Source organism: Prionailurus bengalensis, chromosome D4 (assembly GCF_016509475.1).
Source record: "Prionailurus bengalensis isolate Pbe53 chromosome D4, Fcat_Pben_1.1_paternal_pri, whole genome shotgun sequence".
Taxonomy (NCBI): domain Eukaryota; kingdom Metazoa; phylum Chordata; class Mammalia; order Carnivora; family Felidae; genus Prionailurus; species Prionailurus bengalensis.
This window is the reverse complement of record NC_057359.1, coordinates 11,479,537-11,506,364: the sequence shown is the minus strand read 5'-3', so window position 1 is coordinate 11,506,364 and position 26,828 is coordinate 11,479,537. Positions and strand designations below refer to the sequence as shown.

The window sequence follows — 26,828 nt, the reverse complement described above, 5'->3', positions numbered from 1 at the left end:
CCCTCAAAGGATTTTAAAAAGACTGACAGAATGCCCATTGCTAGCTGGAGTATTTACGGCTTATTTAAGCGCAGACAGGTAAGGCACAGAGTCAAAATGGACAAAACAGGCCACTGTGCCTTAACACAAAAATGATTCACAGATTAAAAAAAAAACAAACCTGATGTGAATTATAAGTTTAATATTCAACTCATTTTCTTTCCAGGCTATTTGGATTAGGTTTTAAAACTGAGCAGGCCAGAAGAGACGTAGAATCATGTTTGTTTATTTTAGGGTTGGGGGGCGGTGGGGGGGCGGGTAGGGATACTGATTCCCAGGAGTTCACAGGCTAGAGGTTTCTGTTTAGCACCTCTGGGCCTTTTTTGGCCCCTTTTCCTTATGATTCCCCTAAAGCAGTGGTTAAGATCAGAAACACGTCTTTTGACTTCTTTTCTATCTGCAGGCTAAAACCAGAAATGGCCAGAGGAACAGGCAGGAGACATCAGAGGTGAGCGAGGCAGGGTCCAGGCTTCCCCCCTCCAGCGGATAAATGCCAAAGGCAACAGAGCCAAGAGGGGCCCAGACTAGTGATTTTTCAAAAGGGGATTTTAGTGAAACGACTTGATTTTTATTATTATTTTTTCAAGTTTATTTATTTTGAGAGAGAGCGAGTGAGAGCGGGGTAGGGGCAGAGAGAGGGGAGAGATAGAGAGAGAATCCCAAGCAGGCTCTGCACTATCAGCAGAGAACCCGATTCAGGGCTTGATCTCACGAACCATGAGACTACGACCTGAGCCAAAACCAAGAGTTGGACGCTTAACCGACTGAGCCACCGAGGCGCCCCAAAACTGCTTGATTTTTAAATGTTAGCTTATTTTAAAAACATTCAGGGATCACCAAAATGCTTTCGCTAGCTTGCGTTCTGTTGGCAGGGCACCTGCTTGACTGCGGCCAAGGCTGCGGGGCTATCGGTGGGCCCGTTCAGTGGCATTATCCAGGAGCGATTTCCTGATGTCCAGCCCAGAGCCTTTTCAGGGACTTTGCAAGGTATCAAATCCCTTTCTGTCTAAGACAGAGTGGTTTCTTGTTGCCACCTGACCGCTAAGCATATCAAAACGCAAGTTGGACATACCATGCCAAAGAAGGTTTATCTCCAACAGTTCACTTCAAAAAAAGAAAGGGAAAAAAATCACAGATAACACTGTTTTCCCCATCCAATATATGACAACCAGCATCCTCATAAGTAAAAGTACCAAGAATTATACCACAGCCCTGGAGCATGCAGAGGTAGCTTGCAACGCTGGCTAGGAAGGAGACAGTTCCAGATGCTGGGGGAACTTTATGAATACCCAAGAATTAAATACTTCTGGCCAAGATACTGCATACTTATTCACAACTAGTGCCACCAAAACAAACAAACAAACAAACAAACAAAACAAACAAACAAACAAACCCACAAGCAAAAAACCCTTTTGTATTTGTGCTGAAAATTCTAGTAAATTAATAGCATATCCAATTACGTGACCCTGATAATGAGAACAGTAGCAAACATAAGAAACCACCATGCCTTGGGGCGCCTGGGTGGCTCAGTCGGTTAAGCTTTCGACTTCGGCTCAGGTCATGATCTCAAGGTCTGTGAGTTCGAGCCCCGCGTTGAGCTCTGTGCTGACAGCTCAGAGCCTGGAACCTGTTTCAGATTCTGTGTCTCCCTCTCTCTCTGACCCTCTCCCGTTCATGCTCTGTCTCTCTCTGTCTCAAAATAAATAAACGTTAAAAAAAAATTAAAAAAAAAAAAAAAAAGAAACCACCAGGCCTTCATGTGGAATTGTTTGTTGACCTTGCAAGGAGCTTCCTGTGACTTTCCAGCCATTTTTTTTGAGCTGCTATTTCTATGTGAGAGCAAAACAATGGTGTTTAGCTATACCACACAGGTAGGAAAGCTGTCGCTTGACTAATTTACGTCACAAATTTGAACATTCAGGTACACATCACCGTTAGGTCACTTTAAATTCTTCTAACCTAGGGAAGCAAACCAAATTTCTTTTACAGTTTAGATGAGTTGAGTAATTTTTAATGGAGCCTTATTTGTTGGCTTTTCCACCCGAGCAATCTAAACTGAAGCCCTACTAAGACTGAAGGCTCACCCTGCCATTCATTCCACTTCTCCAGACCAAGACTGGTTGCCTCACCCACCATCCCCCAACCGGTATCTAGCGGGGAGAGCAGCAAACGGCAAGAGGGAAGAAATTTCTACAGAAGCTCCAATTACCAAACCGTAACTTCCAGACCAAGCTGGAATCTACAAATACGCGTATGTTAAAAAGGAGCCTACCATACGGAGTCCTCATTCTGGAAGTGAGCCAAGCTGCAACCGTGGAGGTGGAAAATGACTTGTGCCAGAAAGACTTTACCTGCACGAATCCCATCTTGATTCTCAAGAGCCAGATTTTTGACAAGAGCCAGTTCAACATTTAACAGATAATTATCAGGAACATATACAGAGCAGTCCCTGTCCAGCAACTGAAGCTAGTTACAAAATTGTGTATACAGAGGTTCCTGGGTGGCTCAGTCCGTAAAGTGACCGACTTTGGCTCAGGTTATGACCTCGCAGTTTGTGAGTTCGAGCCCCGTGTCACGCTCTGAGGTGACAGCTCCGAGCCTGGAGCCTGCTTCAGATTCTGTGTCTCCCTCTCTCTCTCTGCCTCTCCCCTGCTTGTGCACTGTCTCTCTCTCTCTCTCTCTCTAAAAAAAAAATAAACATTAAAAAATTAAAAAAAACAAAATTGCATATATAGAAAGTGAAAATCAATCAGCCATGCCCATAGGCAACATTGTGATCTTTGTGTAAAGATATCATCTCCTATTACTAGAATCAATATTTGACAATGTTTTGTTTAAAAAGCAAAAGTATCAAGGGGCGCCTGGGTAGCTGACTCAGTTAAGCGTCTGACTCTCGATTTCGACTCAGGTCGTGGGATTGAGCCCTGCATTCGGATCTGTGCAGAACGTGGAGCCTGCTGAAGAGTCTCTCTCTTTCCCTCTGCCCCTCCCCCCTCACACGCTCCCTCTAAATATAAACAGAGAAAGAAATAAACATAAAAAGCCGAAGTATTTAATAACTAAGTGACTCTCTATTTAGGAAATAATAGTACCAACCCCCCCCAACACTGAAACACTAAATCATTGCATGTCAGAGAGTCACTGTATTAGTTTTCTATTGCTGCTATAAGAAATTATCACAAACTTATGGCTTAAAACAACACAACTTATTCTCTCACAGCTCTGGTCAGAAATCCTGAAATTCAACATGTTGGAAGATCTGTCTTCCTCGGTGAAGGCTCTAAGGGGGCACCTGTTTCCTAGCCTTTTCTGGTTTCTAGAGGTTGCTGGCTTCCCTGGGCTCACTGCCCTGTCCTCCACCTTTTGAAGCCAGCGGCATGGTGCCTTCTAACACCTCTCTCTCTTCCCTCTGCTTCTGCAATTCTCTTTATCAGACCCTAACGTTTCTGTCTTCCCCTTACAAAGACCCTGTGCATAACTGAATTTTACTGCTTGAGAACAGACTGGCATACAGTTAAGGATTTTTAGGGAGGATACATTTAATGTAAAGGCTCTCAGCCTCCTAGTGGATTTTGAATTCTGTGTGACTCAGTGATCCAGGAAAAAACAGAAGCATAAAGTTGCCTACCACTGTAGTGTTAATAAAACAATATTAAAAAAAAAAAAAGACCAGGCGATTTCATTGAGACAACCTTAATAATTGAAGATACACTTCCCACCTCGGATCTTTAACTTAAACACATTGGCAAAGTCCCTTTTGCTCTATAAGGTAACATATAAGGCACAGGTTCCAGGGATTAGGATGGGGACAACTTTGGGGGCAGTTATTGTTTCTACCATGGCCACTAAGGTCACTCGAACCAAAAGAGAATATTCAAATATCTTTGCAGCTATGTGCAATATTAACCAAGAACACCTGCTTAAAAAATCCGTTCATAAGAAACGGTGAAATGATGAAATGAGGAAACATCCGTCTTCTTCCCGAGAACTGAGTACATAACGTCTACAGGACATAATGATTAACTGTGAAGAAACACAAGGAGGGTTTCCCCCTAGAGGTGCTTCTTGACATAGTAAAAATCAAGCATGTTTTCACTTCCTCTCACTTACAGGGGAGGTGACGGTCACACCCTGGTTGTCAGGGACAGCATGTGCCTGTTCAGAGATACCCGTGTAACTGTGGCACTGACGGGGTTAACAGGCAGACGGGTAATGTGATCGCGCAAAGTCTCACCTGTTTGAATAGAGCGTAGTCCTGTCGTGTGGACAATGTTCATTGACATATAAGGAAGAAGAAGAAATCGTGGTGGCCAAGGAAGCAGCTTCAAAGAGTGAAGGAGTGCTAGGCACCAGGTCCGGCCTGTGTCGGGATCCCAGGGCTGGGTGACAAAAGCAGAACAGAGACTCATGAATCTCGGTAGTAAATGCACTGGAGTCGAGTCAAAAGCACTCATTTCGCAGATCAGGTTGCGCGTTAAATGATGAATTCACCTCGCCCGCCTGAACTACAGCAGACCCGTAAGACAGCTCCTTGCAAACAGGTTAAGCAGAAAGGGGACTGCATTAATTTACAAAACGGCTTATGGAAATGACATTATGAATGTTCTTTGAAAAACCTAAGAACGTGATTTACTGTTTCAAAAGATGACATCAAAAGCTCGTAGGAGCTTAAGGAGATAATGTGACAGGGATTAACAGGATGATTGGCCAATGTAGAAACACACGGGGCACCTGCTCTCCCTCCCTGGGATGTGCACGTATCTATCCTCCTCAATTTAGATCTAAATACTCAGACTTTTTAACAGCCGGGAAACACATGCTTCCCAGACCATTTTTATTTTTATTTAAAAAAAAATTTTTTTTTCAACGTTTATTTATTTTTGGGACAGAGAGAGACAGAGCATGAACGGGGGAGGGGCAGAGAGAGAGGGAGACACAGAATCAGAAGCAGGCTCCAGGCTCCGAGCCATCAGCCCAGAGCCTGACGCGGGGCTCGAACTCACGGACCGCGAGATCGTGACCTGGCTGAAGTCGGACGCTTAACTGACTGCGCCACCCAGGCGCCCCTTCCCAGACCATTTTTAATCATCCTAACCTAAACTTTGGACAAATTTGTATCCCTTACCGCCCAGCCTGGTAGAGACAGTGCTTTAATGACAGGTCAGTCACACAGAACAGAGTTGCTTTAAAAACAGAACACTGTGTGGGGGACCTGGGTGGCTCAGTCGGTTAAGTGTGCAACTTCAGCTCAGGTCATGATCTCATGATTCATGGGTTTGTGCCCCACGTGGGGCTCTGTGCTGACAGCTCAGAGCCTGGAGCCTGCTTCGGATTCTGTGTCTTCTTCTCTCTCTGTCCCTCCCCTGCTCATGCTCTCTCAAAAATAAATAAATGCTAAAAAATTAAAAAAAGTTAGAACACTGTGGACATAACAGTTATGGACAAATCCTGGTCCTTAAACTTTTATAACTAGGCTCACACTGATTTTTTTCTAACCTAGGGAGACATCATTATTATTATTATTGTTATTATTATTTTTTGAGAAAGAAAGAGAGAGACAATGGGTGATTTTTTTTAACCTTGGGAGACATCATCATCATCATTATTATTATTTTTTGAGAAAAATAGAAAGAGAGAGAGAATGGGTGGCAGAGAGGCCGAGGGAGAGAGGGACTATCTTAAGCAGGCTCCACACTTAGCACGAAGCCTGACACGGGGCTTGATCCCATGACCCTGGGGTCAGGACTTGAGCCAAAATTGAGAGTTGGACACTCAACTGACTGAGCCACTCAGGCACCCCAATATTTCATTTTTAAATTTTTATGAAGATATAATTGACATATAACACTGTATTAATTTTAAGAGTCCAACGTGATGATTTGATAAACATGTATATTGTGAGATGATCATCATGGTCTAGTGAACATCCATCACCACATAGTAGTTACAACACTTTTTTTTTTCTTGTAATGAGAATTTTTAGGATCTAGTCTCTTAGCAACTTTCAAATATACAACAGACTGTTGTTAACCAGCATCACCATGTGTACCTAGATTCTTTTTCATCATTCCCCCAAGCTAAACCAAGACAGGCGATAATAAATACGACGTAACTGGGGCGCCTGGGTGGCGCAGTCGGTTAGGCGTCCGACTTCAGCCAGGTCACGATCTCGCGGTCCGTGAGTTCGAGCCCCGCGTCAGGCTCTGGGCTGATGGCTCGGAGCCTGGAGCCTGTTTCCGATTCTGTGTCTCCCTCTCTCTCTGCCCCTCCCCCGTTCATGCTCTGTCTCTCTCTGTCCCAAAAATAAATAAATGTTGAAAAAAAAAATTAAAAAAAAAAAAGAAAAAAGAAAAAAAAATACGACGTAACTTTAAAGTGTTTCTGGGATCTCTTCACTGGCACGACGGGCTCAAAATTATGCATGTTTAGGAAGCGTACGCATGGAAGATGGTCCTAATAGGCACTATCGCATGAGTGTGAGGTTTTAGATGTGGGGTTTGAAGAGGGGGAGATGAAAGGATGGAGGGAGGCACAGAGGGAAAGGGGGTAGGCACAGAAGGGCTGGACTCTGGACCAGGAGACCGGACACACTTTAAAATATGTGAGATGGTGGCAATGCAAGCTGCTGCAGCCACTCTGGAAAAGAGTATGGAGCTTCCTCAAAAAGCTAAAAATAGAACTACCCTACAACCCAGCAATTGCACTACTAGGCATTTATCCACGGGATACAGGTGTGCTGTTTTGAAGGGACACATGCACCCCCATGTTTATAGCAGCACTATCAACAATAGCCAAAGTATGGAAAGAGCCCAAATGTCCCTCGATGGATGAATGGATAAAGATGTGGGATACATACACACACACACACACACACACACACACACACACACACACACACACAGGAGTATTACTTGGCAATCAAAAAGAATGGAACCTTGCCATTTGCAACTATGTGGATGGAACTGGAGGGTATTATGCTAAGCGAAATTAGTTGGAGAAAGACAAAAATCATATGACTTCACTCATAGGAGGACTTGAAGAGACAAAACATGTACAGAAGGGAAGGGAAACAAAAATAATACAAAAACAGGGAGGGGGACAAAACAGAAGAGACTCATAAATCTGGAGAACAAACTGAGGGTCACTGCAGGGGGTGGGTGAGGGGGGATGGGCTAGATGGGTCAGGGGCAATAAGGAATCTACTCCTGAAATCATTGTTGCACTAGATGCTAATTTGGATGTAAATTAAAAAAAAATAAAATTAAAATAAAATAAAATAAAATAAAATAAAATAAAATAAAATAAAATAAAGTAAAACAAAACAAAACAAAACATGTGAGACGGTACACCTCTGCCTCCTATTCTGGTCAAAATAAAGAATTACCACGATGAGTAACAGATGGTAACAGACTGTATAAACACGCAAGTACCCCAAGCACTCAACATGCAACAATTAGAGAGGCCTTCAATGTTATAGGACAACTGACTAGTGACCTTTAATATGCTTGATCTCACCTTCTTATTCAATATAGAGGAAAACACTGAAACTCTCAATGACATTGAAAAGTGGGTCCAAAAAACCACTGCCCATCAGATTTGAAAGGATTGCTACTCAATATAAGGCAGATGGGGCTGGACTGAAAAGAGCTCATCAAGACTCCAGTTTTAGGTGCACCCAGCTTGACTTCATCAACCAGAGGTTGTTTGAGCGATCTGTCCAGCAACTTGGGCCAGACACTGGTGAGCCCCAATCTCTTAGGAGCAGCTCTTTAAAACAGAGAACTATCTCCTCAAGCTCCTATATCCTTCAGTGTTTTTAAGAAACTAACATGGTAGACAGAATTCTAGGATGATCCCCAGGGATATGTATGCTTGAACCATCTCCCTTTGAGTGAGGGTCATATCAGTGAATGCGATTTGGCTTCTGTAATTATGTATTTGACACCGCAAAAGGAATGTTTTTCTTTTGCATAATGTTTTAATTATGCAGGTGTAATTAGGTTACTAATTCCTTAACTCCGGCTTAGAGGATATTATCCAGATGGGCCTGGCCTCATCACTTGAGCTCCCTTTTTTTTCCTTATTATTTATTTTGAGTGAGAGAGTGTGTGCAAGCAGGGGAAGGGTAGAGAGGACCGGAGAGGATCCCAAGCAGGCTCTGTACTACCAGCACATAGCCCGACGTGGGGCTCGAGCTCACGAGATCATGACCCGAGCTGAAGTCAAGAGTCAGACGCTTAACAGACTGAGTCACCCAGGCGCCCGATCACTTGAGCCTTTTAAATGTGTGTCTGGCAGTCAGGGATTGGAAGTGAGAGAAGGATTCACTTGTACAAAATTCTCTGTTTGAAGATGGGAGGGGGCTGCCTGGCAAGGTATGTGCGCGGTCTCGGGGGGCCGGACGTGGCCCACAGCTATCAGACAGGCAGGCATGGGGTCCGCAGGGATGCCAATCCTGCCCACACGATGACCTTGGAGGATTTCTTTCCCAACACCTCCAGATGAGAACGCGGCCCAGCTGACGCCTTCAGATCCCTGATAAACGGTGCCCGGAGAATCCAGGGGAGCCTTTCCAGACTTCTCACTTACACAACTGTGAGCTAATAACTGGAGGTTCTATTAAGCGGCTGGCTTTCTGGTAATTTGTTACGTGGCCCCAGAAAACTAATACAACCAAGATATGCTGACAGTGGCACAGAAGAGACGATTGATAACTAGAGGCAATTTGGTGCACTATGAAAATGGAAGGCCCCAAGTACACAGCATGATAAAAACTTCGCAGAAAGAACTGTCTAGATAAACTCATTTAGACATGAAACTGGGTCCAAGAGCTCAGCTGAAGAAAAGCACAACATGTGCCCTACTTCCAATGTTTCATCCAGACTTTCTGGATGTTACGTAGTGTATGTATTATACCCCTTTCCTCCCCCCAGACTGACAACTAGACTTGTTGCTTTAACTTCAGAAGTCATATGGTGCATCCTATTTGAAAGATTATGGGGCGCCGGCGGCGGGGGGGGGGGGGGCGGGGCTCAGTCAGGTGCACATCCGACTTCAGCTCAGGTCATGGTGTCGCGGTTCGTGAGTTCGAGCCCTGTGCTGACATCTCGGAGCCTGGAGCCTGCTTTGCAGTCTGTGCCTCCCTCTCTGTCTGCCTCTCCCCCGCTCAGGCTCTGTCTCTCTCAAAAATAAACATTAAAAAAAAAATAAAAAAAGATGAACTAATACAGTTTAAAAATCCATTAATCCTATTTCCCAGACTGTAGACACCTTATAGTTTTCTGTGTGCTCTAAGAAGACCAGCAGTGTGGGAGGGACAGTGCTGGTGCAGAGGTGCTTAGGAAAAGGGAGTCACAGCTGCCACAATGCCACAAACTGCAGCCATCCAGCCAGAGACAGGAGCAAGCGCATTTCATTAACTCTTTTGTCGATATCACTACATCTGGGTCTGAGCTGGTTTCTAGGGAGATAAGAAAAGAAAGAATCCCAGCGTGGAACATGTGGGTAAGTGCTGCAGGAGGGGAGAAGGAGTATCACCCTGTCCTAGTGACTCTGAGGAAAAGAAAACCCGGAGAAGACAGTTAATCTTTAAAAAAAAGTTTTTAAATGTTTATTTGTGAGAGAGAGAGAGAGAGCAAGACAGAGTGTGAGCAGGAGAGGGCAGAGAGAGAAGGAGGCAGAGAATTGGAAGCAGGCTCCAGGCTGTGAGCTGTCAGCACAGAGCCCTAGGCAGGGCTCAAACTCACAAACCATGAGATTATGACCTGAGCCGAAGTCAGAGGCTCAACCGACTAAGCCACCCAGGCGCCCCTGGAGAGCTAATCTAAGTAGAAGAAATTTTCAGGAACTGCTGGGATTCCCAGAAGAATACATAGATTAAAAAAAGTCGAAACTGTCACTTCCTCTTTAACAATTAGACAAGGAAAACACCTAATCAATTCAAGAAGACAGACAAAAAAGTTTGTGATAAAATTCAATACGCGTTCCTGATAAAAACTTTTAGCAAACCAGCAATAAAAAGGTACTTCCTTGACCCGATTATGGGTATCCAATACAGCAAACTTCTTTCTCAACAGTGAAATGTGAGAAGCCTTCCCTTTAAAATCAGGACAAGGCAAGGCTGCCCAGTCACCGCTTCTATTCATCACTGTACCAGGAGTTCTAGCTAGCAAGTGACAAAGGAACAAGCAAAGAGGTGAGGTCTAACACCGTAGCAACAAACCGCCAGAAAACCCACATCTTCAAAAGACACCCTTTGGAAAGATAGAAAATACGGGTCTACACCTTTATCCATTTGAGAAGAAATCTAACAAAAGGTAGGGATATATGACAAGCAAGAAGAAAGTTCTAAAACTTTTATTAAATTCATTAAAGACCTAAATAAGTTGGTAATTCATTGTTACAGTGTGTGTATATGTATATGGGCGTACATAGAAGCATATAATGTGTGTGTTTGAAACACACACACACACACACACACACACACACACACACACACACATTATACACATGCACAGAACAAGGTCCAAGTAGTAAAAACACAAAGATGTTCATATGTGTCACCTCCAGGTAGTGGGGTGACTGATCCTTATTTCTGAATATCTTAGTGTATTTCTAACATTTTTTACCTTAAGCCATATATAATATTGTTTACGTGTTTAAAAAATTTATAGTAAGCGAGTCATACTATAAGTATCCTTTAGAAAATTCATTAACACAATTTGTGTCTTTTTTTTTTAAAGTAAGCTCTACGCCTAATAGGGGGCTTGAACTCATGATTAAGAGTGGCAAGTTCTACCTACTGTGCCAGGCAGGTGCCCCCAGGTCTTGTTTCTGAGAGCAGGTATGTTCTAATGTTTTTAAAAAAATTTTTTAACGTGTATTTACTTTTGAGAGACAGACACACAGACAGAACCTGCACAGGGGAGGGGCAGGGAGAGAGGGAGACACAGATCCGAAGCAGGCTCCAGGCTCCGAGCTGTCAGCCCAGAGCCTGATGCGGGGCTCGAACTCAGAGCTGTGAGCTCATGACCTGAACTCAAGTTGGACGCTCAACCGACTGAGCCACCAGGCGCCCCTCTAATGTTCTAATTGTTCTATTGTGAATCCACATCACCTATATAAATAAAATCAGAAGAACTCCTCCCCCCGCCCCCACTTTTTTTTTTTTTTTAAGTTGAATGTCTTTACCTTCCTCGTCAAGGCTGCTGAAACTCTGCCCCTCGGTCAGCAGATCCCGCTTCTCATCCTTCCATTCCTGGCTAATTGAGGACACGATCTCTTGGGAGGTTGCCTTCAGGGCAGCGATGGAGTTGCACCGTTTTTTAGAAGGTGAGGCCTTCAAAGCTAGACAGGAAGGACAAAGGAGTGACAAAGATACTTCCTATAAAAACACATTAATATTTTTAATTAAGGTTTTATTTATTAACTTACTAGTCATCATTTGAGGAGAAAGAAAACAAGAAACTCTGTTTTACATACACGAGGAAAGGGAGACAAAACTGTTGGCGTTTGGGCAATTTTTTTTTTGTCCGCAGTGACTTGACTTCGATTACAAGGGCCTGGCGTCCATGCAAACTGGAATGCCTCTCCAGATTTTGAAGGTAAGTCTCACCCGAGGTGAAATTCATGTTTTGAGGCTAAAGGAGAATTTCTCTGCCTCCAAGCAATGTTTTCCTAGTGCTAGGAGGAGGTCGGGTGGGTTGGTAAACGCAGATGGTAAAGCAAGGAGAATTCTCATGACCCTGGTTTTATTAACTTGGGACTAGGAATTTCTAAACATGCCAATGTTTAATCGTATACTCAGGAAGCCTAATTTAGTCAAGTTACTTCGGGTTGCTTTCTTCTTTTAAGTGACTTTCCACTGAAACTTCCTGCCCTCTGGGTCTTTTCGAGGTCACGGCTATATCAGATATACCGTTCACTCCTGACCTTTGTCCAAACAGCATTCTACAACTTCAGAAGTGTGTTGGGAACCCGAACCAGGGCAAATGGACTTCGCTATCAATCCTGCTCGCTGAAGGCTGTGCCTGTACTTCGGCTACGTCACTGGGAGCTGTTTTAGCCGCAGCCACACCATCCCCATCTCTGTTCAGTCCTCGTTCCAATAATGCTTGGCTTAACGCAGTTATTAAAGAATTTCCTTGGAGAGGAGGAGAGAAGTTGCGGCTTGTTTATGCCTTGCCTGAACTGGTTTTTGGCAGTGTCTCTCCACCTGTGGAGGTTTGCATGCAGGGGTGACCTGACAGCTGATGCATTAGAATAATTGCGTCTGGCCTTGGGAAGCTCAGAGCTTAGATTGCAACACTCATCTGGGGCCTGCCCGTAGGCAGCTTGCAAGAACTTAATTGGACAAGGACTTTGGGACACACAAATGGGGAAGAATGGTGGGCATTCTCTCCAGTTCTGGAGAAGGAAAAGTCTTTGTGTCTTGTGAGCAGTCTTATAACCATAATCATACGATCATCGTAATAAATAACTTTTGTAGAGGGTTTTAGGGTTTGGAGACTAACATGACACTCCGTATCTCAAATTACCCACGCGGTTGTCTGAGGGAGGCAACGGTTGTCTGAGCCCTTTTATAGGTCCAGAAAATGAGAGCTGAAAAGCTGTGACCTGCCCAAGGTCACAGAACGAGAAAGCAGGAAACCCAAGGTGTCTTTCTTTTCTCTGAAGTTGTCTTAAGCGGTATTCATTTCTTCGCTCACTAGCTTTCTATTTCCTGGCTGACGTGAGGGGGAGAACAGATAAAACCAGACCTGGGTTTTCTTGGAGGGGAGGAAATTTTGAATGTTTAAAAACTGATCAAAATGGATTTTATTGGAAAATAAGTGGCCCAAATAAGTCACATTCACCTTGACTCCTCATCCTATGAAGACAATGGTGACACCTGCTATCTAGGTGTGAAGGGATTATGCGCACTGGCTTCTGCTTTAAGGTTCTGTCTGCTGACTTTTTTTTTTTTAATTTTTTTAAATTTAAAAAAAAAATTTTTTTTTTTCTACGTTTATTTATTTTTGGGACAGAGAGAGACAGAGCATGAACGGGGGAGGGGCAGAGAGAGAGGGAGACACAGAATCGGAAACAGGCTCCAGGCTCCGAGCCATCAGCCCAGAGCCCGACACGGGGCTCGAACTCACGGACCGCGAGATCGTGACCTGGCTGAAGTCGGACGCTTAACCGACTGCGCCACCCAGGCGCCCCTCTGTCTGCTGACTTTTATGAACCTTCACCTCTTGTCTTCCAACATAATATTTTAAAACTTTTAAGTTGGAGGATCTCAAATGTGGTTCAGGGAGTACTAGAGGCTCCTGAGACCCTTTTAGAAGGTCTTCAATGTTAAAACTATTTTCAGGGGCTCCTGGCAGGCTCAGTCAGTGGAGCTTGTGACTCATGATCTTGGGGTCATGAGTTGGAGCCCGACAGGGCTGTAGAGATTACTTAAAAAAAACCAAATAAAATAACTAAAAAAACCTATTTTCATAACAATATTAAGGCGTAATTAGCCTTTCTCACTCTCTAATGAGTTTTCTAGATGCCACAGGACCTCTAGCCACAGACTGAATTCAGAAGCTGATGGGAGATTCTAGATGTCTCCTATTAAGCCAGAATTGGGGCTTTGAAAAAATGTAAAATAATACCACTTCTCTCAGTCAATTATTTGTTTTAGAAAATATTACTTTTCCTAATTATTACTATTATTATTATTTTAATGTTTATTTCTGAGAGAGAAAGGGCATGAGCCGACAGGAGAGCCCAATGCGGGGCTCCAACCCACGAACTGTGAGACCATGACCTGAGCCGAAGTTGGATGCTTAACCAACTAAGCCACCAGGCATCCTTCATGATTATTTTTTATGTGAAATTTTTGTACCTTTTTGTTGAAACTGACTTTTACACGGAATTTTTGAAGTTGTTACTTTTTAAGAATTAATGAATATTTAAAACTTTCCTTAATTTTAAATTCTAATATGCTAAATAGTGATATACATAGCCCCACATGTGTAAATGCTTTTTCGGGGTCTTTAATCATTGAAAAGAGCGTAAAGTGGCCCTGAGGCCCAAAGATTTGAGCACTGCTTTTGGTGAGAGTGGATATACTTGTCTTGCTGCTGATGTCAGAGGAAAAGTCTCAGGTTTTCGCCATTGGTATGATGTTAGCTGTGGGTTTTTCATGTATGGCCTTTGTGATGTTGACGTATGTTCCCTCTGAACCTACTTGGTGGAAAGTTTTTACCATGAATGAATACTGTACTTTGTCCAGTGCGTTTCTGCACCTGTTGAGATGATCGTTTGGTTTTCATCCTTTTTCTTGTTAATGTATCAGATTTTTATATATTCCATTAGCATTTGTTGTGAATTTACATATGCAAACCAATGAACTATATATACGTGTGTGTGTCTGTGTGAATAAATCTATGTCTATAAGGACTAAACGTACCTTTAGAATATGACTTTTATTGTACATATTATTCCATTAGATTGTACCATAATATATTTAATACATCATATAATCTGTATAACACAGGATTGGATAGTTAGGCAGTTTCTAATTTTTTCCACAATAAGACTCTAATGATTATGGCATCAGTAAATTGCTGGTAATTACATAATTATTAAGTGATCACAGCTTTTGGGAGATAAATTAGTCCAAACCTTCCACTAAAAATCTTGGAAGGATACACACCAGAAAGTCAGCAAGTAAGTGCTAAAAGTAAAAAAAAAAAAAATTCTAAGAACCTTACCTTGAATTTTCTTGAAAACTCTGGAATTCATAAACTTTAGAAATCTGTCAGCATAAAAGCTTGGTCGATGAACTGAAACAGTATCCTGAAAATACAAATCAGTTATCACAGGTTTATCTTGCAGTTCATTTTAAGCTAGAAGAACCATCTATTCAATCAATCGGTTCTCTGTTAAGCCCATGTCCTTAACCAGAAGGTGTGGATGTTGAGAGCCAGAGAAGAGCAAAGTCTTGTGACCTGTGGTGCCCAAGAGTCAGGCTGCGGAAGGAGGCAAAGACAATCTGAGCAAAGACTGTGGATGGGGCTGGGGAGAGCTAGCAAAAAGATGCTGCTTTATAAAGCAAAACATGTAATAAGCTGATTCTGATTGCACTGTGTGCCATGTGGGGCTTTTAGATTCTTTGTTTCACACGTAGGCAACGAGCACCTCAAGTCTCAGCTGAAATGAAGGAGAACGCTTTGAGTTGGGGACAAAAACTGGGGACATAGACGCCCGGGTGGCTCAGTCGGTTAAATGCCAGACTTCGGCTCAGGTCATGATCTCACGGTTTGTGGGTTTGGGCCCTGCGTCGGGCTCTGTGCTGACAGCTCAGAGCCTGGAGCCTGCTTCAGATTCTGTGTCCTCTCTCTCTGCCCCTCCCCTGCTCGTGCTCTGTCTCTCTTGCTCAAAAATTAAGCATTAAAAAAAATTAAAAAAAAAACTGGGGACACAAATAAGCAAAACAACCCTAATGGAAAAATGGCATCTAGGTCAAAAAGGAGCACTGGTTTTATCTCCTAGTAAAATGGTGCAAAACACGGGGAAGATTCCGAGGGGACACGGCTGACTGATGACCTCCGTTATGCTGAATTATCCACTAATTAGATAGAATTGAATTGAATTAAACTGTTAACTCAATTCTCTCATGCTTGGCAGGAGTCTTCAGGGCTGAAGGGGTGTTTTATTACCCAAATCCAGGAAAGGAGATGGATGAAGAAGCGAATTCTGTATGTTTATTCAGTGATCATTTACCTGCTCTCCAAGATATACATTTCCAGAAACAAATTAATGTTCCATTTTGATTCTAAGTTTGTGGATTCCAATAAAAAAAGGTTCTAAAAGTTTAAATTTAGGTGGTATAAAGTGCCCGCTCCAGGCGTGGAGGGAAAACCCCACACTGGACCAGGGGTCTGGAGACCTGGTTCTGGTGTTAGTTCTAACTTTAAGAAGCTGTGCGATCCAGGAGAAAGGCAGTGTTTTGGTGCCTCCGTTTTTTTTTCATCTGTGAAATAGGGAATTACATGAGGCATAAGGTAATTCTGTAATTAGCATGTAATGAAGGACAGCACAGAGGAACCTTCTTTGGCCAAGGTCCCCTAGACAGTGATGTTGCAGACGTCGTGGGAATTTCCTACTGGTTTGACGTGCGCTCCCCCAGTACTCTGGCAGCTCCTGTCTGAAGTGGACACATACTCACAACAAGTGCATAAGATATTGAGGAATATCTTATGGTGCAAGATGATGAAGACCCAGACCTTCTCATTCCAAGAGAAGCTGGGCTGTGGTTCTCTTTTGGTATGAAGGAACATTGTTTAAAGAAGAGGCACGGTTGCAAATAAACAAAAGTGAGTCTTATTTACCGCTTATAATTCCACAAGTAAACAATCAACACAGAGAGTCTCTTAAAAAAAAGAAACCACCACCAAAACACGGAAGATGTATTTTGACTAGACAAAGGTAGGGGCCTCTTAGATGCATCTGACCAGTTGAGTACTAGGCCATTCAGATCAGAAATCTTAGTCTGGTGACAGGGAATTAAAGTTGTCTTAGGAAACAGAAAGGGAAGGGCGTTTGCTGTTTTCCTTTCCATGTTTAAAGCATTATGCAGTCTTGGGACACCTGGGTGGCTCGGATGAACATCTGACTTTGGCTCAGGTCATGACCTCGCAGTTCGTGAGCTTGAGCCCCACATCAGTCGGGCTCCCTACTGTCAGCCCAGAGCCCACTTAAGATCCTCTGTCCCCCTCTGTCTGCCCCTCCCCTGCTTGTGCTCTCCCCAAAATTAACAAATATTTTTAAAAAGGCATTAAACAGTCTCTATTTTTGTCAGCTGGAAGGGAGAATATTAGTCCGCCATCTTGGCCTTTAAACAAAAGGAATCTTCGATTTAAATAGTAAGCCTACATTTACTTCTCAGAAGCAAACTTGTGAACCTGTTGTTTACAAGTGCATTCTGACAAAGCCCATTCCTCAGCCTGGGGACAAAATGCAGATCTTTCATGCAGAGAGGTTATTACCAGCCTTCCACAGAAGTGAGGAAGTCAGTGCTCTTTTCCAATAAAGGAAGAGAATAATCTCTATAATTTATCTTCTTTCAAAGGAAAGCAGCTGCGAACATCTTTAAAAAATGTGCGAGCAAACCTCTGCCCAATATATTCTGTGGTCAGGTTATTAACTGAGGGAGGCCGAGGCCAGTAAATGTTCCATCAGTAGCAAAACTTCGCATGTAACACGTAGATAGGAACGTGTCTGTGTACTGAGTGGGGAGGAGGGAGAGGGGGAGGGAGAATACTTCTGGATAATTGATTGTTTTCTTTTCTTTTCTTTTTCTGATTGCTATGCAACTCTGGTTCTAAGACACCCTCACACCGTTCAGTCTTAGTCACGTACATCCGTAACAACTTGTATGTCAGTTTTCACTTCTTCCGTCTTTATTGTGCTCGGCATTGTGTTGAACATGACACATTTTATTTAATCCCTGCATTAGCCCTATGAGGGCTATTACTATATCTCTGGTACAGATGGGAAACCAGGCCCAGGGAGGCCAAATAAACAAGCAATGTGACTGGATCACACGGTGAGTAAAGTGGTGAATGCAGGGTTCACATCCAGGGCTGTGTCCCACCGGAGTCAGGCTCAGATCGCTCCACAGCTTACTCCGGTGAGAACCGAGAATCTCATTTCAATGGTCCTCCTGTTCTTCCCCGGGGCTCTGCAATCAGTCTCCCTCCCCCTTTTCCCCAGCATCCTCTTGTAAGAGGGTCCTGGAGATTTGACATAGAAACAACACATCCTTTTAGGGCACTTGGGCGGCTCAGTCGGTTAGGCAACCGACTTCGGCTCGGGTCATGATAGCAAGGCTCATGGGTTCGAGCCCCGCATCCGGGCTCTGTGCTGACAGCTTAGAGCCTGAGCCTGCTTCGGATTCTGTGTCTCGCTTTCTCTCTGCCCCTCCCCCGCAGACCCTCAGTCTCTCTCTTTCGGAAATAAATGTTAAAAAAAACAACAAAAAAGAGAACATCGTTTGGTCTGGTGATGTGACTTCCTACACACACGTTGAAGTCTGAGAAATCAGAGAAATATATAGTTTAACAAGGAACATGGTAAGTCACTTACCCCATCATAAACAAGCGCTTTCCAGGAATGTTCTAACTTCTTCATTAACCTAAATGTAAACAAACAGAAACAAAATGAGAATATAAAATCACTCCCATCTGGTGGATTTTCAAAGCCTTTTGTTGATTTACTTTGAAATAAATAAAGGCTTCTTCCCCAAATTACTTACCTATATGATTGCAGAATGTCAATAATGCCCATAAACAAAAGTAGTTTTTCTCCCTTATGGCTTTTAGCTGGAATGCCTCCCATTCTGTTGATAGGGCAAAAGACAGAGGATTTTACAACATATTAGGAAGTGGACATAATTTCTAAAATAGACTAAATAAAAATGGACAACTTTAAGAATTCTGGACTTGCTTTCCTTTTCTCTTTTCTTTCTTTCTTTCCTTCCCCCCCGCCCCTGGGTAAAGTCTTCCTGGGAATCCAGACTGATGTACTTCCCACACAGGAGAGTGAAACCAGAGCTGTCACCTCTGGACAGCTGGAAGAGAAGAATCCAAACAAAAAATTCTTCCTATTTTAAAATTGCAAGCACGAATTTTCAAAGTTTACTGAAATACTGCTTTTTATTTCATTTTTAAAAATGTTTATTTGTTTTTGAGAGGGAGAGAGAGAGAGCACACAAGGGAGGGGTAGGGAGGGAGGGAGGGAGGCCCAGAACCCGAAGCAGGCTCTAGGCTCTGAGCTGTCAGCACAGAGCCCAACGCAGGGTTCACACTCACGAACTGTGAGATCATGACCTGAGCCAAAGTCAGACGCTGAACCAACTGAGCCACCGAGGTGCCCCAAAACACTACGTTTTAAAAATGCAACACTTTTATATATCTACTGTGAGATTTTAAATATACAAAAGAACCCATTCCAAGGATGCCAAGGACCTCTATCAGCATTTGGTGCACCTTTCCAGGGGAAACGTATGTGTATATGTCTTTATTAGCCCGCAAAAGCATTTAAGTTAGCATATTTTACAACTTGCATTTTTCATTTGCTAAACGATGTATATTTCCTCATATTCAATGCTAATGCGTTTTTTAATGGCTGTGTAGTTCACTATACTGATAGAGAATAATTGGTTTAATTGATTGGACATTGAGACAGATTCATAAGAGAGGAATTTTTAAAGCTTTAATACGTATGGAGCTCCTTTCTATTTTTTTTTTTTTTTAACATTTTTATTTATTTTTGGGACAGGGAGAGACAGAGCATGAACAGGGGAGGGGCAGAGAGAGAGGGAAACACAGAATCAGAAGCAGGCTCCAGGCTCCGAGCCATCAGCCCAGAGCCCGACGCGGGGCTCGAACTCACGGACCGCGAGATCGTGACCTGGCTGAAGTCGGACGCTTAACCGACTGCGCCACCCAGGCGCCCCAGGAGCTCCTTTCTAAAGGTGAAATATGCCTGTGATTTAGTCATTGTTGGAGACTCCCAGAAGGCAGCCCCTTATGGCCTAGGAGAATGATGCCCTTCATTCAGTCTCCTGCACAGCTGGTAAACACGCACGACATAGGCAACCATTTCAATCGCTTTCTTTGGGTGTAGCTGTTTCTGTTAGTCAAGAAGCACTTTCTCTGTGCCAACTAATCCTGCAGTTACCATCACATCGGCTGAGGCCAAGAGACTACATCTGCCAGGGTTCAGGACCTACAACAGCAGAATCTTTTTATGTGGATAAGAAGCTCTGAATTGTGAACGTAATTCCTGTCACATGTTTGCTTCAACGCATGTTTATTCAAATTCATAGTCTCCCGTCGCGGTGCCTGTTTTGAATATGCAGTAAATAGGGGTCGAAACGTTTTCAGCCGCTGTTCAAAAATGGGGCCATCTGAAACACTGAAACCGCGTGCGTCAGAGAATGATAATGACCCAAAGAGCTGCTACTCCTCTAGTCATCCGCAGAGGAAGAGAAATGAAGGCTGCTTGATCCATTTTAGCACCGGATAGCAAGCCATTCTCCAAGAGCCACCAGGAAAGGAACATGACTGCATGCAGCTCACCGATGTGGGCTGCCCTGGCCAGGAGGGTGGGCAGGTAGGTGACCACACTTACGTGTCCGGGTTCTCTGTGATGATCCCGTCTCCTGGTTTCCCTGGACCCTGGATGGATTCCATTGCTGTCGAATAGAGGACCTTCTGCATCCCCGACCGTTTAGCATCAGGCACGTTTTGTGAGTTCTCCTCTTCTTTCTCTTTGAGGGAATGGTCCAAGATGTGGATTCCCAGCAAAAGGCTATAGTCCATGATTTTGAAGCTTTCCAGCACCTGAGTAAGAACAAGAACCAGCAGGCCAGTCAACTGAAATGGCTCCTAAGTCTCATCTGGGGAGGATCAGAGAGCTCTAGATAAGCAGACACACGGCTGACAGAGGAAGAATCAAAATAAAAACATTTGAGGTTGTTATTAGGTCCTGTTTAGTAAGGATTATCACAATGGCTCCAAGATGATATTTTTTATGCAAATTGAAAAGAAGCACATCTTTTCCTAACCCTTCATAAATGTTTCACCCATAACATTTATTGAAAACTTCCCACGGGCCAGGTTCTAAGTAGGTCACCTTGGATTCAACCCTCACACCTCTTTGAGTTAGGTACTATTATTGTCTCTATCTTACAGATGAACAAATCGAGACCGAGAGAGAGGAAGTGATTTGCTCAATATCACACACTTCATGAGTGGTGCTGTCGGGATAGGAACCCGGGCAGGCAACTCCAGCAGCCACACTCTTCAGCACGAGGAGCACAAACACCAACAGCTACTGGTCTCTAGAATCCTGCAACCTCCTCAGCGTGAAGACTCAGCTGGAATGTGTTTTTGTTTGGATTCTGTTCTCCCAGTCTTGACCTTGCTGGAGTTTGGTGGTCTCCTTTGGAAAGTGTGTCTTTCAAAGCTGCCATTCGGTTCCCTGTACAACTGTTTTTAAACTTTTTAAAACGTGTTTATTGATTTTTGAGAGAGAAGAGAGAGCGAGCGAGCACGAGTGGGGAGGAGCAGAGAGAGAGAGAGAGAGAGAGAGAGACACCCACATAAAATCTGAAGCAGGCTCCAGGCTCCGAGCTGTCAGCACAGAGCCTGACGCGGGGCTCGAACCCACGGACCGCGAGGTCATGACCCGAGCCGAAGTTGGACGCTCAACTGACTGAGCCACCCAGGTGCGCCCCCTGTACAAGTGTTTTTAAAAATTAGGATCTCAAAAGCACCTGGGTGGCTTAGTTGGTTAAGCATCAGACTCTTGATCTGGCCCAGGTCTTGATCTCATGTTTGTGGGATTGAGCCCCGCATCAGGCTCTGTGCCGACAGCATGGAGCCTGCTTGGGATTCTCCCTCTCCCTTTCACTCTCAAAATAAAGAAATAAACATTTAAAAAAAAATTAAAAATAAATAAAAATGAAAGTAGCAGAGGTCGCCAGACAAAGGAGGTAGAGGTGCTCTGACAGGAAAATGGCGGGAGGTAAGGTCAAGGGGAGAAGCAGTCAACACGGCTTCCCAGCGTAGGTGGGGCTCTGACACTCAGGATGCTTCCTTAGTGGAGGAAGAGTATTTAGGAGCACATGAAAATGGGGCATTTTCCTCCATGATAAAGTTCTTCTCCTTGTGGTTTGTACATGAATCTCCTGTACAGCAGGGTTTTAAATGCCTGGCGTTTCTCACACAAAGCTGTTTGGGAAATCAAAAAAGCCCAGAAATTAAGCCAAGCCTGCATGGCAGGACGACATGATAACCCGTCACTGTACCCTAGTTAGGAACCGCCTCCGAGGATCAGAGTCTATAGTCATTGTTTAACCAGAGACAGAATACGCAGCATTTCTAAGGCTTCTCATTCCCAATCGGCCCAGCTGCTTTTTGATCAGACATTTATGATACAGGGAACAGGGGTCGAGCCCGAGGACTCAAACACCTGTGGCTGCCGCTTCATGAATACCATCTGTCACGGGATTTGTGAACTATGGCACAGGAGGCCTTCCAGAAATACGGTTATCCCCGGGTCTCGTACATCTATGCCATCAGTGAGGAAGAATGAAAGGGGCTGTACATGAGCATCGATTATTCAGAGTATCATTTGTTCATCTTACGGTTTACTAAATTAAGAAAGGAGGCAGGCAAGAGCTGAGAGGAAAATCTTACTATTTTAGAGGTTTTGGCCATGGAACTTTATAACCCACGAGATCAGAGAGTGGCCTGACAGCAGTGTGGACCGAGCCTCCCTACCCTAAGAAGAAACGGAGGCCAAGATTGGAGGAGGCGGGAAGGGTGGCAGGAAAAGTTCCTCACCACTGACCCAACGTGTGAGCCTCAGACTCACTGGTCAGTTCCCCACGGAGGTTTATCGGTGCCTTACGCCCCCACACGGTGGCACGGAGCCACGTAAGCAAACAAGACAGTTCTGCATCACGGTTGCCAAGGACCCAGCCTCTTGAAGAGAAACCCTGATAGATACTGGATGCTTTCTTCAGACAGCAACAAGGGCACAAGGTCCTCGGGCTTTGCAATTCTCAGCCACACCGCATGGATGGCTGGGGAACAGTGCCCACCCACGTGCACTTGCACGGCGATCGCCACCAGTCTTCCCACTGACATTTGTCAGCGCGCACGCGTCCGGGGGAAGGACATAAAAGGTAAAGAGTGTGGCCTAGGCAGCTTACATCACCCCCCTCTGCCTGCTTCCTCCTCTATAAAGTGGTGACAATAATGTTATATACTGTATGGGGTGCTGTGTAAAAATTCAACACGGACATGCAGAGAAAGAGCCTAGGAACATTCCGGGTACAAAGAAAATGCCGAATTAACTGCCTGCGATCGTCATCCTGATTTTAAGTCATAGTGACTCATTGCTCACACTAGTGTGAGAGATGACAGACGTCATCTCGGAAGTAAACGCCCTTAACCTTACACTTCTGAAAATAAAAATGCACAGAAAGCCACCGAAAATACAACTGTGCGCTCAGCCTGCTCACCAGCGCCCTTGTGGGCCTGGTCAAAAGTTCTGGGTTGAAGGTCGACGAGGAAAAGATCAGCCGACAGAACGGCAATTCTGGTCAATGGGTATAAAGCGATGACCACACGATCCGTCGAGGGGAAGAGTCCTGATTTTGGCGGGCAAAAAATCACAGCCTCATGCCCGGCACAGCCCCCGAACTACCCACTGGTAAAGGTCCCCTCAGGGCGGCAAACTGATTTCAAAAGCAAGTGCTCATCAGACCGCGAGACAACGGTGTGAATGTTCCTGGTGGGCATCCAGAGAGGTAAAGTGAGAGGCGGGAAAATGGGAAGGTAATCGTGACACCATCATCTTTCTTTCTTTGTCCCTGCAGAGCATCCACAAATTAGCTGTGCCTGTTCAAAAGCTTTCCTTATGAGACATTTTTTCTTATATTTTCAATGCCACGTACAACCTATACAGTTGACAGGCCAAAGAGGACACGTGCACTTTCTAAGTGACACAAAGTCAAGCTGGGGTCCAATTTGAACCCCTGATGCTGTAAGTGGCCAAGTATCTATCTGGTTTACTTAAAAAACAAACAAACAAAAACAAGCCTCAAGGGAGAATTAACTAAGAAAAAGCTACATGTAAATTTTAATTAAAAAAATTTTTTTTAACGTTGATTCATTACTGAAAGACAGAGACACAGCGTGAGTAGGGGAGGGGCAGAGAGAGGGAGACACAGAATCCGAAGCAGGTTCCAGGCTCCGAGCTGTCAGCACAGAGTCTGACTCGGGGCTCGAACCCACGAACCGTGAGATCATGACCTGAGCCGAAGTCGGACGCTCAACCGACTGAGCCACTCAGGCGCCCCTACACGTAAATTTTTAAAAGTGAATCACTTTTCCCTGTACTCCTAAACTGGATTGTTGGCAGTCCCTGAAGGACCCTGAACTGTCTTGAGGAGGCCAGGCTCCTGCTTTCAGAGTGAAAGGCTTAAAAAAGATAAGTTCTATTCCCATGTGTGGGAAGTTGGCCATGATAGTTAGATTACGGGTTAAAGTCACCACTTATATAAAAAAAATGTTAAGGAAGGAAAAGATAAATACGCAGGCATGTATTTTAAGTCAAATTCAAAAACTTCCGTAATGAAAAATCCTGGGAACAGATTTTAGTCACGTGCATTGCAGACCCACATCAATTAGGAACAAAGTCGTTGTTATGCATATCCTCCTGCTTCCTTAATTAAAGGAATCAAATATATCTGCCAAAATCTTTGCATGTGTGGGCTTTGAGAGTGTGCAACATTCTGCAACAGGACGGACACCCATCAGTCAAGTCTGTCACTCAGGCGCATTTTTTTTTTTTTCCAGAATGTTTGCCTGACCTGGCTGTCGCTGGGGGATCCTGTGCCCGTGCGGTTGCTGTGCAAAACTCAGGCTGCAATGCAAACACAGGTGCTTTTCTGTCTAGCTTTGGCGAGACTTTACTTCCCCACTTGTAAAAAGAAGAAAGCAGGACTGATTTCACAGACGCGTGTAAAAGCGAAATCAAGACGGAGTATCGTTAACGCTTTTATTGCCAAAGTCAGATTGGCTTCCCCCTTCTTTCCCAAGGACTGTTTTAAGGCAATAATAATACTGGAAGATAGTAAAAAAAAGTCAAGGTCAAAGCAGCATCCTGAGGACGGGAGCAAAACTATCTGTTCCTGAAGAAAGCACCTTCTCCGTGTTCTCACGGCTGGTGACAGGTGGGGACTGCTCTTAATTCACATGTAGTTTCTGGAGGCCTGGTGACATGGTGTGGGAAACGTCCTAATGCAGAATGACAGGCACTTCTGTCCTCTCCTCGTGGCCACATGTGACAAAGACTGCCTGGTCCTCCTCTTTCTATTCCACCTGCTGTGCCCCACTCCCCCTCCCCCCTCCCCTGCCATGCACTGTGTTCTGTCCCCCTGCTACGAGGAGCGACAGCAGCTGCACGGTGGTTAAGACTCTGTGCTCTGGGGGCAGGTGGGCTTGGTTGACCCATGGCTTCCCTACTCGTTCGCCCCCGGGGGCAAAGTATGGACTGTGCTGGGCCCCGTTTCCTCATCTGCAAGAGAGAGATCATGGGAACTCCAGCCTCACTGAGTTACTGCGAAGACTGAGTTAATCCACGTCGAGTCTTAGGACAGCAACTGGCAGACAAAGGGTGCCTGATAACTGTTAGCTGTTACCGTCGCCGTTCATCCCCCCCCCCCCCCCCCCCCCCCCCCCCCCGCACAATCATCCAGGCTGACCACGCCCCCCGGTATCTCCACGTGCCCTCCGCTCTTATTCTTTGCCTTCCCGTCTGTCTTTCCTTTGGATCATGATCCCAAGTCCCGACTTCCTCTGCATCATCCGCAGGACAATGATCCAAAGATGTTCACTGAAATTCTCTCAACATTCTTCTTCTCTGCTTCTCAGCGGCGACATTCATGGGCTCCCGACTCGACTAGAAGTGAGTGTCTAGTGTTGTCCCAGGCACGATGAAGTTGCCAGGACTTCAGAGCTAAGTAAAACAGACAACAATACCATCCTCAAAATCACACAAACCCCAATTACAGGTTGGAATAAGGCCTGGAAGAAAACAGTCAGGAAACCGTAGAGATACCCCACATAAAGGGTGCCTGTTGTTGACTAAAGGGTTTCAATAGCTTGGATAAGAGACGATACTTAGGCTCCACAGCAATTAGTTTGTGACCTGACTAGCTGAAGCAATCCTGAAAAAAGAAGAACAAAGCTGGAGGCAGCACACTCCCAGATTTTAAGATATTACTACAAAAGTGTAGCCATCAAAACAGAATGGTACTGGCACAAAAACAGATCAATAGAACAAAATAGACAGCCCAGAAGTAAACCCACGCCTATGCAGTCAATTAATCTATGACAAAGGAAGCAAGAACTTACAACTGGGGAGAAAGACAGTCTCTTCAATAAAAGGCGCTGGGAAAACTGGACAGCTACGTGCAAAAAATAAGACTGGACTGCTTTCTCATACCATATGCAAAAATAAACTCAAAACGGATTAAAGACCTAAATGTGAGACTGGAAACCACAAAAATCCTAAAGAGAGCACAGGTAGTAAGTAATTTCTCTGACATCAGCCATAGCAACATTTTTCTACGTGTCTCTCCTAACGCAAGGAAACAAAAAGCAAGATTCAACTACTGGAACTATATCAAAATAAAAAGCTTTTGCAAAGCAAAGGAAACCATCAACAAAACAAGAAGGCAACCTACTGAATTCGAGAAGGTATCTGCAAATGATATATCCAATAAGGAGTTAATATTCGAAATATATGAACTTACACAACTCAAGACGAAAAACCAAAACTCCAACTAAAAAATGGCCAGAGGACCTGAATAGACCATTTCTCCAAAGACGCCATACAGATGGCCAAGAGACACATAAAAAGATGCTCAACGTCATTAATCATCAGGGAAATACAAATCAAAACCATAATGAAATACTGCCTTACGCCTATCAGAATGGCTATAATAAAAAAGACAAGAGGGGTGCCTGAGTGGCTCTGTAGGTTAAGGATCTGACTGTTGGTTTTGGCTCAGGTCACAATCTCATGGTTTGTGGGTTCAAGCCCCATGTCCGGCTCTGTGCTGACGGTGCTGAGCTTGCTTGGGATTTTTTTCTCTCCCTCTCTCTCTGGGCCTCCTCCGATCTCTCCAAATAAATAAACTTAAAAAATAAAGACAAGAAATAACACGTATT

The 26,828-nt window shown here is 44.3% G+C and overlaps 1 protein-coding gene across 2 annotated transcripts in view; it reads right to left on the bottom strand.

The window, feature by feature from the left end:
- PIP5K1B (phosphatidylinositol-4-phosphate 5-kinase type 1 beta) overlaps positions 1-26,828 on the bottom strand; it is a 318,684-nt gene that overhangs the window by 70,984 nt on the left and 220,872 nt on the right. For both annotated transcript variants that reach the window (XM_043566259.1, XM_043566257.1), the window contains exons 7-12: positions 20,209-20,420; positions 18,329-18,412; positions 18,160-18,208; positions 14,784-14,868; positions 11,230-11,385; positions 4,274-4,418 (exon numbers count right to left, since the gene is read on the bottom strand). In XM_043566259.1, coding sequence (XP_043422194.1) covers positions 4,274-4,418; positions 11,230-11,385; positions 14,784-14,868; positions 18,160-18,208; positions 18,329-18,412; positions 20,209-20,420 — 731 coding nt within the window. The remainder of the gene's footprint in view (positions 1-4,273; positions 4,419-11,229; positions 11,386-14,783; positions 14,869-18,159; positions 18,209-18,328; positions 18,413-20,208; positions 20,421-26,828) is intronic.